Source organism: Chiloscyllium plagiosum, unplaced genomic scaffold (assembly GCF_037043375.1).
Source record: "Chiloscyllium plagiosum isolate Xiang-an unplaced genomic scaffold, Cpla_swu_hap1 HiC_scaffold_18, whole genome shotgun sequence".
Lineage (NCBI taxonomy): Eukaryota > Metazoa > Chordata > Chondrichthyes > Orectolobiformes > Hemiscylliidae > Chiloscyllium > Chiloscyllium plagiosum.
The window spans coordinates 28,021,596-28,034,025 of NW_028270156.1; the positions used below are offsets into that span (position 1 = coordinate 28,021,596).

The window sequence follows — 12,430 nt, forward strand, 5'->3', positions numbered from 1 at the left end:
GATAAAATCATGGCGTGTCAAATTGTAATCACAAATCCACAATCTAGCCTATCCTTGATCAGCTTTCACCCCTCGCTTAGCAAGAACCTAACTACCTCAGCTTTAACGTATGACAATTTGAGAAAAAAGAATGGCACGGTAACACATGGGCAGCACGGTGGCACAGTGGTTAGCACTGCTGCCTCACATCACCAAAGACCCGAGTTCAATTCCGCCTCAGGCGACTGTCTGTGTGGAGTTTGCACATTCTCCCCGTGTCTGCGTGGGTTTCCTCCGTGTGCTCCAGTTTCCTCCCACAGTCCAAAAATGTGCAGGTTAGGTGAATTGGCCATGCTAAATTGCCCGTAGTGTTAGGTGAGGGGGTAAATGTAGGGGAATGGGTCTGGGTGGATTAGATTACTTACAGTGTGGAAACAGGCCCTCCGGCCCAACAAGTCCACACCGACCCGCCGAAGCGCAACCCACCCATACCCCTACATTTACCCCTTCAACTAACACTACGGGCAATTTAGCATGGCCAATTCACCTGACTTGCACATCTTTGGACTGTGGGAGGAAACCGGAGCACCTGGAGGAAACCCACGCAGACACAGGGAGAATGTGCAAACTTCACACAGTCAGTTACCTGAGGCGGGAATCGAACCCAGGTCTCTGGCGCTGTGAGGCAGCAGTGCTTGCCACTGTGTCACCCACAGTTGCTCTTCGGAGGGTCGGTGTGAACTTGTTGGGCTGAAGGGCCTGTTTCCACACTGTAAGTATTCTAGTCTAATCATAAATGCCTCATCTTTGTTTTAACTGAGCAGCACCTTTATTTTTAGATCCCCAGTTCTCCAATGAGCAAGCATCATTTTCACATCTACTATATGAAGACTCCTCAGGATCTTATATGTTTCAATCAAGTCACCTCTTACTCCAGCAGATGCCTGCCCAACTGTCCAACCTTTCTTCATATAACAGCCCAAACATTCCAGGTATCAGTCCCTTTAACACAAATGCATCTCTCCAGCTAGCAGGCCTATTCGGAGCCCAGCCTGCCAATGAGTCTCACTGCTTCATGATGCTGAAAACCCACTGGAAAGTCACAGTCGGATACCTCAAGTTTACAGCGAGCAGAATGTGTGAAGCTATACAGGAAGAGCCTTGGTGTAGTCAAAATTGGACGTAACTAAAGCATGGCTGAGAGTTAAAAGGCTATATTTGAGGTAGAGGTAGATGGTCTTGGTAATGTAAAGGATATGGGATAGTAAGCCAAGCTCAGGACCACACACATACATGTATCCACACACATGCACATGCATATAGACAGACAGACAGACAAACAGGCACGCACTGCACACACACGTTCACACACTCTCACGTATACACACACATGAAAATGCTTCTTAAATTACAACAGTGGCAACTGCAAATGTACATAATTGATCCTAAAGCACGTTAATCGTCCTAAAGTCATAAAAGGCATTCTGTAAGTGTAAGTTAGTTCCTTATTTTAAAATAGTTTTTTATTGATGCTTCTATCTGGATCATCATTCTTCTTTAGAGGAAGACAGATTCAGCCTTTCAAATCTGTGAAGTTAACATGTAAAACTGACTGAGGAGGACCAATTGTAATTGTAAAGGTGATGTTGGTTGATCTTAGCACAAAGAGAGTGAATTGGTGCTGTGTTTGTATACATTTTATTTTGAGATGATATCAATTGCTGTAACAGAAAATTATCAAGTGGATTCAAGAACTCATGAAGATTTTGTTCTGATTTCCAAATCGTATTGAGCAAATGTACTTTATTTGCTGCGGATGCTGGCAATTGAAATAAAAACAGAACGTTCCAGAAGTGTTCAGGCAGCATTTGTGAAGAGAGAAATGCAATTAAGATTTTAAGTTTTATTGGAACAGCTGAGTATTTCCAGAATTTTGTTTTATTCACTGCTGAGCCTGGCTGGCCAACATGAGAATGTGGTGGTGAGCTGCCTTCTTGAACTGCATTCTTTTTATGTTTACTTCAGATTTCCAGCATTTCAAAGCATTTTGCTTTGACTTAACTTTCTTCTTTGGAAATTTGTGATTGATTATTGACACAGAGAGGTCAAACATGTTCTACCTGAAGGTACAGTCACAATGCTGTAATATTAGTCTTTTCTGTTCGAAAGCCATTTCCCGGCATCAATGTTCCCTCCGCACAAAGCATTGAGTTAATGCTGCATAATGGGGCACAGAAAGGAAAGCATTCGCTGCCGTTATTTCTCTGAACACTGAAGGTATGTTGCAAAAATGCTTTAATCCTTCAGGAGGATGGTGCTTTTTCTGACAGAAAAGTTACAACTGGAGGGAATGTGAAAAAATGAACAACTTAGATGTTATGTTTAAACATTTGAAAGTAGAATTCTTATTCCAGAGTAGGTATGTGGTTGGAATAGTCTCTGTGTGTATATGGTTAATTGGAGGTTTGGGATCATTAATCTGTGTTTGCACGCATGTGATAGTGGCACTGTAGGGAAGAGGTAGTATTGTTATCTGGGTAGGAGCATAACAAATATATTGTCACCTGTGGACACTGAAACATATGGGGAATGAACAGGGGTGTGGGGGGAGGTGGTGAGAGAAGACTTGGCTTATGTGAAGAGAAAGAGAAGTCTAAACTCATGGAACATTCTGTGGTTCTTGAGCCAATCAGGTTTCTACCACAGCATTTTCTGATATTTGCACTTCCAGATCAACTTCCTCATATTGATAAGTTTTTATTGTTTTGACAGTAGATTTCTCAGTAAGAAGCAAACTTTTGAGAAAGCATGTGCCAGATGTGTAAAAAGAATAATAATCTGGTGCATCTTCAATGGCTGCAGGCTGCTTTGGGCATTATAAATTGAGAACTGCAGGCAGTTCCTGGGTTGTGAATGGGTTTTGTTCTGGAGTGCGTTCGTAAGTCAGTTTGTATTCCAGTCGGAACACAGTGCAGACACCGTAAAGCAGCCATACATAGGTACAGGAAATGTTTGTATATCAGGTCTTTATAATTCTACACCTGTATGGGATTGTGCCCATAAGTGCAAACATTCGGGAGTTGGATTTTTGTAAATTGAGCAGCCCCTGTAGTGTTTAGCAAGGAGAGCTATTGAAGTGGAATATTCAAAACAGTTTGATATGTGAGGAAATTTCAGAAAGCAATCCAGCTGGCTTTGGCTGGGCCATCAGAAACCAAAAGGTCACTCATAAGACCAAGAAAAGGTCACCAGCAACACCTTGCCCCTATCCAGTTGGACCTGTAATTCATCTATAAAAATGCCTTTGGCTGCATTCCTTAATACCTCTTTAACAGTTGAAAATCCATGGCCATAATATTCCAGACTTGTTGTGAACCCTGTCCTCAGGACCAGTGTGGGTCTTAAGTTCATGCATGGGATGGGCAAGTGGTCAGCAGTGGTAGTTCTCTTTTCCCCCACCCCTAGGTTAGAGGGCTGCCTCTCCTTAATGCTGGTGCTGTCAGAGGGACAGCAGGGTTACAATCTCAGTAGCCCAATCAGTAGAGCTGACCACAGCTGAGACTGCAAGCAAAATAAGGGGGCAGATGCAAATTGACAGGTCTTTGAAACAGAGGCGAAAAACTTGGGTCACAGAGGGTAGCCTTTGCCGCTAGGAAACACTCCCTTGGCCACAGCTTCTGGAAACCAAGGCTCCCCACCCAGTCTAACAGGAAGACTCAGTGAGGCCAGCTCCATGCAGTTGGACACACAGACACATTCTCTCACACATACTGTGTCCCTCTGTCTCTCACATGCACGCGCACTCTCACACCAACACACTCACTCACTCACTCACTCACACTCTCTCTCACTCTCTCTCACTCTCTCTCACTCTCTCTCACTCTCACATACACTCTCACACAGGCACACACACCCCTACCTGCCTGCCATGTAATCAGTGGAATGTCCAGCAGCCTGAAACAATGACCAGTTGATTGGTGATTTAATTATGGAGATTGTCTGACTAGTTCCTGTTGCTAGACTACTCTTCCCAAGGCTTGAAAAATGGCCCAGGACTTAGATTTAGAACCCACCCCACGTGGCCCCCTGGCATTCTGCCAGTCTCACATCCCTCACCAGAACTGCGCGCCAATAGACACGTCACATCTTGGCCAATGTATCTCAATGTCCTGACCTGTCTGAGCTCTGTCTGACTCAGTTATAATGTGAGGTCAGTCGTGTGAGCCAACATTGGCTGTAAAACGCCTGGGCTCCTCCTAATATTTCATCCCTCAGCATCTTTCAGAAGTGACTGAGGATCACAGCTCGAACCTTAGCTTTACGCACAGCTTGGTGATCATGTAAATATCTCTCAGCAGCTCTGACTCCATTTGCTCTGTGTTTCAGGACACCGTGGTTTAATGGCTGGGGCTTCAACTTGCCCAGAGGCCAGTCTTTGCTGGACAAGTGGAATCTAATTCCAGAGGGAATCGATATTCTCATGACACATGGACCACCATTGGGTAAGTGGTGAAAGCTCCTTTTTTTATTTTAAACTTCACAAGTAACTCAGTGGGCAGCACTTGTACCTCACCTTCAGAAGTTTGTGGGTTCAGTTGCCACCCCAGTGGCCTGAGCACCTGACCCAGCTGTGTTTGCCCAATACGGTGCTGAGAGAGTGCTGCACTGTCAGGGATGCCATCTGCAAGTGAGACATTTAAATGAGATCATGTCTGCATTCTCAGAGCTTAAAAATGTGTTGCTGGAAAAGTGCAGCAGGTCAGGCAGCATCAAAGGAGAAGGAGAATCGATGTTTTGGGCATAAGGGCTTATGCCCGAAACGTCGACTTTCCTTCTCCTTTGATGCTGCCTGACCTTTTGCGCTTTTCCAGCAACACATTGTTAAGCTCTGATCCCCAGCATCTGTAGTCCTCACTTTCTCCTCTGCATTCTCAGGTAAAGTACAAGATCCCAAGGGAGCTGAGTTTCTTCCTGAAACAACATCACTGAAACAGATCATCATAGAATCCCTACAGTGTGGAAGCAGACCATTCGGCCCATTGACTCACACTGACACTCTGAAGGACATCCCACCCAGACTCTCAGCCCTCACTTATCCCATCCCTGTAACCCTGCTTTTCCCATGGCTAATCCACCTAGCCTGCATATCCCTGGACACTATGAGCAATTTAGCATGGCCGATCCACCTAACCTGCTTATCATTGGACTATGGGAGGCAACTGTAGGAAGCCAACGCAGACACAGGGAGAATATGCAAACTCCACACAGACAGTCGCCCAAGGGTGGAATCGAACCCGGGTCCCTGGCACTGTGAGACAGCAGTGCTAACCACTGAGCCATTGTGCCGCCCTCATCAGATTTACTCATTATTATCATATTGTACATTTAATGTGAAATACTGGAAATCTGAAATAAAAACTGATAGTGTTGGAGAAACTCAGCAAGTCCGGCAGTATTTGCGGAGAGAGAAGTATCATTTCAGACTCAAAACGTTAACTTCATTTCTATCTCCAGAGATGCTGCAAGACCTGCTGGGTTTCTCAAGCACTTCCTGTGTGTGTGATTTTAACCTTATTGGTGTTTGCTCGCTGAAGGAATTGCCTTTAAAATTAAGTGAGGTCACCTACGAAACATGAGCACAGAGATCTGTGCACAGGGAGAAGCCAGAGACAAGCGACCAGACTGTTTATTTAATGCAGTGATGACACATAACATAATATGAGCATTGCACATGCTCAGATGCAGCCAGAGTCGTCACCTGATCAAAACAGGACAGCCTGCAGGAAGTGACTGCAATGATTATGTCACTGCATTTCATGCACTGTAATATCATCAGCCACGCATGTGCCACTTGCAAGAGTCTTGGGTCCCAGCTGGAGTAGGACAGACTGCAAACTGTCTCCATGAGGAGACCAGCAGCATCTGCAATCACCCTCTCCACCATGTCATCCCCTGTCCCAGGAGATGCTCTGTGTGTTCACTTCCACACACCCACATCTCCCAGTGCCTCCCCGTAATTCACCACAAGTGCAGTTGTCCACATCACTCCCACTTCCACCGTGCCCTTTTCCTCTAGTATCTCTGTGACATCAGGTCATCACCGTTTGTGCCACCTTCTCGTGGCTTTAACATAAATGCATCAGTTATTATGTGGGTTATTTGGGGAATGACTGTCGCACATACATGTTCCACACAGTAATGTGCTGATGACTGTATAATCTGCATTAAGGATAAATATCAAACAGGACACCAGGGAGAATCTTGCTGTTCTCTGAAGCAAAGCCATGGGCTCTTTACATCTTACTGAGAGAGAAGGGAGCCTCTCAATTTGACATCTCAGCAAAGAGGTTTCGCCTCAGATATTGCAGCATTCCCTCAGTCGTACAGCAGAAACATTAGCTCAATTGGACTTGAACCCACAACCTCTTCTCAGAAACAGGAGTGCGACCCACCGAATCACACTGATATGTGATGTGTGAAAATAGATTAATTTCTCCATGTAAACCTCAGTCACAGTCCATAACCAGCAACAAAATGACACCCAAAGAAATCACCCAATTGAAGGCATGTATATCTGTGACTTCTTGACGTAATGCTCATTTTTCATTTGAAAGCAGAGAGGTTAGACTCTATTTTTGTTCTTCTTGATGATCTTCAATGTTCTCCAGCCACCTATATCAAAGAGATTGGTTTGACACATGCCAGCCGCTCTGCCCTGTCTATGGGCACATGCCTGTCACTCTGCCCCATGTGATTGGCAGATTGATATATTAGCAGGCCCAATCGACACTTGATAGTTTACTTTCATTTAGTAGACAGGCTGCTCCTTTTTGGAGTCGAGCGTGTGGTGCTGGAAAAGCACAGCAGGTCAGGCAGCATCCAAGGAGCAGCAATATTGACGTTTCGGCCAAAAGCCTTTCCTTGACTCTAATCTCCAGCATCTGCAGCCCTCACTTACGCCTTGCTCATTTTTGAAGGTGAGTTAGGGAAGGATGGGGGCATATTGGGCTGGCCTGCTACCTCTTTTACATACATCCACGGCAAAAACACTCGGTAAGGGCATCTTCTAGCCAGGCCAATGTTAGAAAAATCCAGGACAGATTTTCTGTGCAGGCTTGACGTTTTTTCAAAAAATCCCATTCATGAAAGTGCAGTCAAAATTTTCTTTTTAAATCTCAATGCCTAATCTCTTATAAAAGCACACATCAAGGTGAGCGAATCCTTGAACAAGCTCTTTAACCTGTCAATCAAACTGTGGATTTAGAGATCGTTCTTAAGGAGATACGTTTTGCCAAACATTTATAAAGAGCCTTTGGGAAAATGTCAACAAAAAAAATTTTGAATCCGTGGCAACTTATCAATCAAAACTATGCATTGGAGGTTTTTTTTCATCTGTCTGACACCTGTAGCCTGTTCCTGTTTTCATTTTTAAAGGACTGTTGACTTAAGTAATGTCAAATGGTGACCATCAAACAGACTTTACTGGCCCTTCAAGAGTGTTTACATCTTGTGTTTACATACGGTTACAGACTCCTGGCTCCCACACTGCAGGTTAAGTCTTGTCAATAGTGAAAGTAGGATCTGTTTGAACATGGCGGGCACAGTGGCTCATGTAGTTAGCACTGCTGCCTCACAACATCAGGGTCTCAGGTTCAATTCTAGCCTTGAGCTTGCACACTCTCCCCGTGTCTGCATGGGTTTCCTCCGGGTGCTCTGGTTTCCTCCCACAATCCAAAGATGTGCATGTCAGGTGAATTGGCCATGCTAAATTACCCATAGTGTTAGGTGCATTAGTCAGAGGGAAATGGAACTGGGTGGGTTACTCTTCGGAGGGTCGGTGTGGACTGGTTGGGCTGAAGGGCCTTTTTCCACACTGTAGGGAATTTAATCTAATCATAGCATTGTGGTGAAATTGCTGTGCTGAGTTTGATTTCCCTCATACATGAAACATTCTGCACCCAAACAAAGAAATGGCAGAAGAATTGAATTGGTACTTCAGATCTGTGTTTACTGGGGAAGACACAAGCAATCTCCCTGAGGTAACAGTGGCTGAAGGACCTGAAATTAAGGGAATTTATATTTGCCAGGAATTGGTGTTGGAGAGACTGTTAGGTCTGAAGGTTGATAAGTCCCCGGGGCCTGATGGTCTACATCCCAAGGTACTTGAAGGAGGTGGCTCGAGAAATCGTGGATGCGTTGGTGATTATTTTCCAGAGTTCGATAGATTCGGGATCAGTTCCTGCGGATTGGAGGGTGGCTAATGTTGCACCACTTTTTAAGAAAGGTGGGAGAGAGAAAGCAGGAAATTATAGACCAGTTAATACCTCAGTGGTGGGAAAGATGCTGGAGTCTATTATAAAGGATGAAATTACGAAACACCTGGATAGTAGTAACAGGATAGGTCAGAGTCAGCATGGATTTATGAAGGGGAAATCATGCTTGACTAATCTTCTGGAATTTTTTGAGGATGTAACTTTGAAGATGGACGAGGGAGATCCAGTAGATGTAGTGTACCTGGGCTTTCAGAAAGCTTTTGATAAAGTCCCACATAGGAGGTTAGTGAGCAAATTTAGGGCACATGGTATTGGGGGCAAAGTACTAACTTGAAATGAAAGTTGGTTGGCTGACAGGAAACAAAGAGTAGTGATAAACAGCTCCATTTCGGAATGGCAGGCAGTGACCAGTGTGGGGTACCGCAGGGATCAGTGCTGGGACCTCAGCTTTTTACAATATATATTAATGATATAGAAGATGGTATTAGTAATAACATTAGCAAATTTGCTGATGATACTAAGCTGGGTGGCAGGGTGAAATATGAGGAGGATGTTAGGAGATTACAGGGTGACTTGGACAGGTTAGGTGAGTGGTCAGATGCATGGCAAACTATCTAAATGGAATCAATTTAGGTAAAGGGGCAGTACAAAGAGATCTAGGTGTTCTTGTACACCAGTCAATGAAGGCAAGCATGCAGGTACAGCAGGTAGTGAAGAAGGCTAATATAATGCTGGCCTTCATAACAAGAGGGATTGAGTATAGAAGCAAAGAGGTTCTTGTGCAGCTCTACAGGGCCCTGGTGAGACCACACCTGGAGTATTGTGTGCAGTTCTGGTCTCCAAATTTGAGGAAAGACATTCTGGCTATTGAGGGAGTGCAACGTAGGTTCACGAGGTCAATTCCTGGAATGGCAGGACTACCTTACGCTGAAAGACTGGAGCACCTGGGCTTGTATATCCTTGAGTTTAGAAGACTGAGAGGGGATCTAATTGAGACATATAAGATTATTAAAGGATTGGATACTCTGGAGGCAGGAAACATGTTTCCGCTGATGAGTGAGGGCCGAACCAGAGGACACAGCTTAAAAATAAAGGGGTAGACCATTTAGGACAGAGATGAGGAGAAACTTCTTCATTTAGAGAGTGTGGCTGTGTGGAATGCTCTGCCCCAGAAGGCAGTGGAGGCCCAGTCTCTGGATTCATTTAAGAAAGAGTTGGATAGAGCTCTCAAGGATAGTGGAATCAAGGGTTATGGAGATAAGGCAGGAACAGGATATTGATTAAGGATGATCAGCCATGATCATATTGAATGGTGGTGCAGGCTTGAAGGGCAAAATGGCCTACTCCTGCACCTATTGTCTATTGTCTATAACCCCTACCTGCAAAAGTTAAACCTGTTAGAAATCAGCTGTTCCACATAAGGCCCCTCCCCATCTTTGAAAATCCATTGAGTCTCGGCATTTCTTTTTTTTAATGAATTTTTACTTTGTGGCCTTGGATGAACAAGTTAAAGAAGAATAACACACACTGAGTAACACCCTGGTTTTTTTGTATATAAAAACCTGTATTAATCAGTCAAGATGGCTCCACCAAAGAGTTGCTAGTTTCTGTCCATAATTTATCAGGGCAATGTTATATTAGTTGCTGTGTTCCACAATGCATCCTATGAGCCTGTAAACTGGCTTCAGATCAGTTTCTGAGGAAGGGTCACTGAAATGTTAACTCTAATTTCTTTCTGCAGATCCTGAGCTTTTCCAGCAATTTCTTTTTTTGTTTTCTGATCTCAGCATTGTTCTCTGAAGAAAGATTGAGCAGATATGAAAGCAACAACACCTGATCGATCTCAACATTTGCACTTCATGGACTTAACAGTTTACATGTAACTTGACATTAACCACAACGTAATGCTCTGTGTTCATAGATCCTACCTACTTACTGTGCAACTGGGACAATCCCATTAATTCCTGAATACAAACTGTCATTAAGAGGGATTAAATTAAACAACGCATTTCCAGTGTAACAGTAAGTGATGTGTCAGCATGGTGCAGTTCCATTATTAAGCAGGGCCATTAGAAAGGAATCCCATTGTATGGTTTTCATTTTATTTTTGGTTTCAGGTTTTCGAGACTGGGTTCCCAAAGAGTTACAGAGAGTTGGTTGTGTCGAGCTCTTAAACACAGTGCAGAGGCGAGTACGGCCAAAACTACACGTCTTTGGAGGAATCCACGAGGGTTGGTGACTTTTCTTAATCCCAAATGCACTTTTATAAATGGTTTTGGTAAAATGGTAAGATTATAGGTAGTGCCCACCCAACCCCCAACCAGTTGCCAACAAGGCAGTTAGTGAGCATTTCATTCTTTAGACATGTGTGTGTTTTTCTCATCTCTTGTTTGATGCTTTATTCAAAGAGGTTAATAATTAACCATTTAAGGGGTGAACTGGAATGGGCATGAAGTGAGTAACTGAGTTCTTTACTTCACGAAGAGATACCAATGTCAGCTGCAGCTCAGTGCATAGCACTGGAGTTGAAAGCTTGTGGATTTAAGTCCCACTCCTAAAACTCAAGCAGAAGCTCAAATATGACCTTTCTAGTGCAGCTCTGGAGGTGTGCTCCACTGGCAGTAGATGCAATATTTTGGATGTAACACTAGGTGGAGGTAGGGACAGACATCGCATGGTTTTGAAGAAGTGGAGGGGCATGTTTCCCAGTGTTTCGGCCAATGTTCCCCTCTTCGATCACTAAAACAGATTATCATCATCGCCTTAGTGTTTCTACAACCTCTACTGTGCTAGATCTCCTACTCCTCAATGACAGGTTTTAGGACTTACTAAAGGCATGAAGGGCTCTCTGTGAATGCAGCTTTTTCTGTTTTCCTGATTGGATTTTACCGACCAGTTGGCAACTTCTGTTCTCTAATGTGAACCCACAAACTACCTTCCCAGCTTGCCAGCTTTTCATGGCAGCTCATAATGAACCAGGAATCTAGTGACTGTGAGCTCTAATGTCATAGTGGAAAGATGTTAATGTTGGTTCCAACAATTTCTGATTTTATTTATAATTTCCAACATCCACAGTTCGTTGGGTTTCTTTTTCCATTTCTATGGTGTCTGTCACTAACCTCGGATGTCACAAAGTGCTCATAGCCAATCAGCCAGTTGTGGGATAGTCACTGTTTCATAGAGAATAGGAGCAGGAGCAGGCCATTTGGCCCTTCAAGCCTGCTTAGTCATTCAGTATGACCATGGCTGATCATCCAGCTGTATGCACTCCTCCCACTTTCTCCACAAACTCTTTGATCTCTTTAGCCCTAAGAACTGATTCAACTTTGTCTTGAAAGATTCAATGTTTTAGTGTCCACAGCTTTCTGTGGCAGCGAATCTTTCAGGCTCGCCACTCACTGGGTGAAGAAACCTATCTCAGTCCTAACTAGCCTACCCCATTGCTGTAGACTGTGACCCCTGGTTCTGGACTCCTCAGTCATTAGGAACATCCTTCCGAAATTTACACTGTCTAGTTCTGTTACAGTTTTATAGGTTTCTGTGACATCACCTGCTCATTCTTCTAAACTCCACTGAATATGGTTTGAACCAATCCAGTCCCTCAGAAATCAGCCTGGTAAACCCTCACACCCCCTGTATATGTAGAACACCCATCCTCAAATAAGAAGACCAAAACTGCACCCAGTACTCCAGCTATGGTCTCACCAAGATCCTGTATAATTGCAATAAGACATCCCTCCCGACTTCCATTTCTGTGATGTCTTTCATTGTCTTAGCATATCACTAAGTGCTCATAGCCAATCAGATACTTTTGTGGTAAAGTTGACAGCAGCTGACATTCCACATAGCAAGAATCAACATACTGATGGATCATTTTTGTTACAAAAACAGAAGTTGCTGGAAAAGCTCAGCAGGTCTGGCAACGTCCGTGAAGAGAAATCAAAGTTAACATTTCAGGTCTGGTAGATTTTCCAGCAACCTGTATTTCTGGCTCACAGCATCCGCAGTTCCTTTGGTTTCAATCAGTTTTGTCATGTTGGTTATGGGGTAAGTATTGGCCTAGGACACTGGGGAGAGGTCCACTGCTCTTCTTCAGAAATAGTGGCCATGGAATTATTTAGCACCTGTGAAGAACTAATGGGACTTCAGTTCAGAGTCTCATTTAACAGACAGCACCT

The 12,430-nt window shown here is 44.0% G+C and overlaps 1 protein-coding gene across 3 annotated transcripts in view; it reads left to right on the forward strand.

The window, feature by feature from the left end:
* Nucleotides 1-12,430, forward strand: part of LOC122557703 (metallophosphoesterase MPPED2) — a 192,961-nt gene that overhangs the window by 162,760 nt on the left and 17,771 nt on the right. For all 3 annotated transcript variants that reach the window (XM_043705579.2, XM_043705581.2, XM_043705580.2), the window contains exons 5-6: nt 4,366-4,481; nt 10,370-10,483. In XM_043705579.2, coding sequence (XP_043561514.1) covers nt 4,366-4,481; nt 10,370-10,483 — 230 coding nt within the window. The remainder of the gene's footprint in view (nt 1-4,365; nt 4,482-10,369; nt 10,484-12,430) is intronic.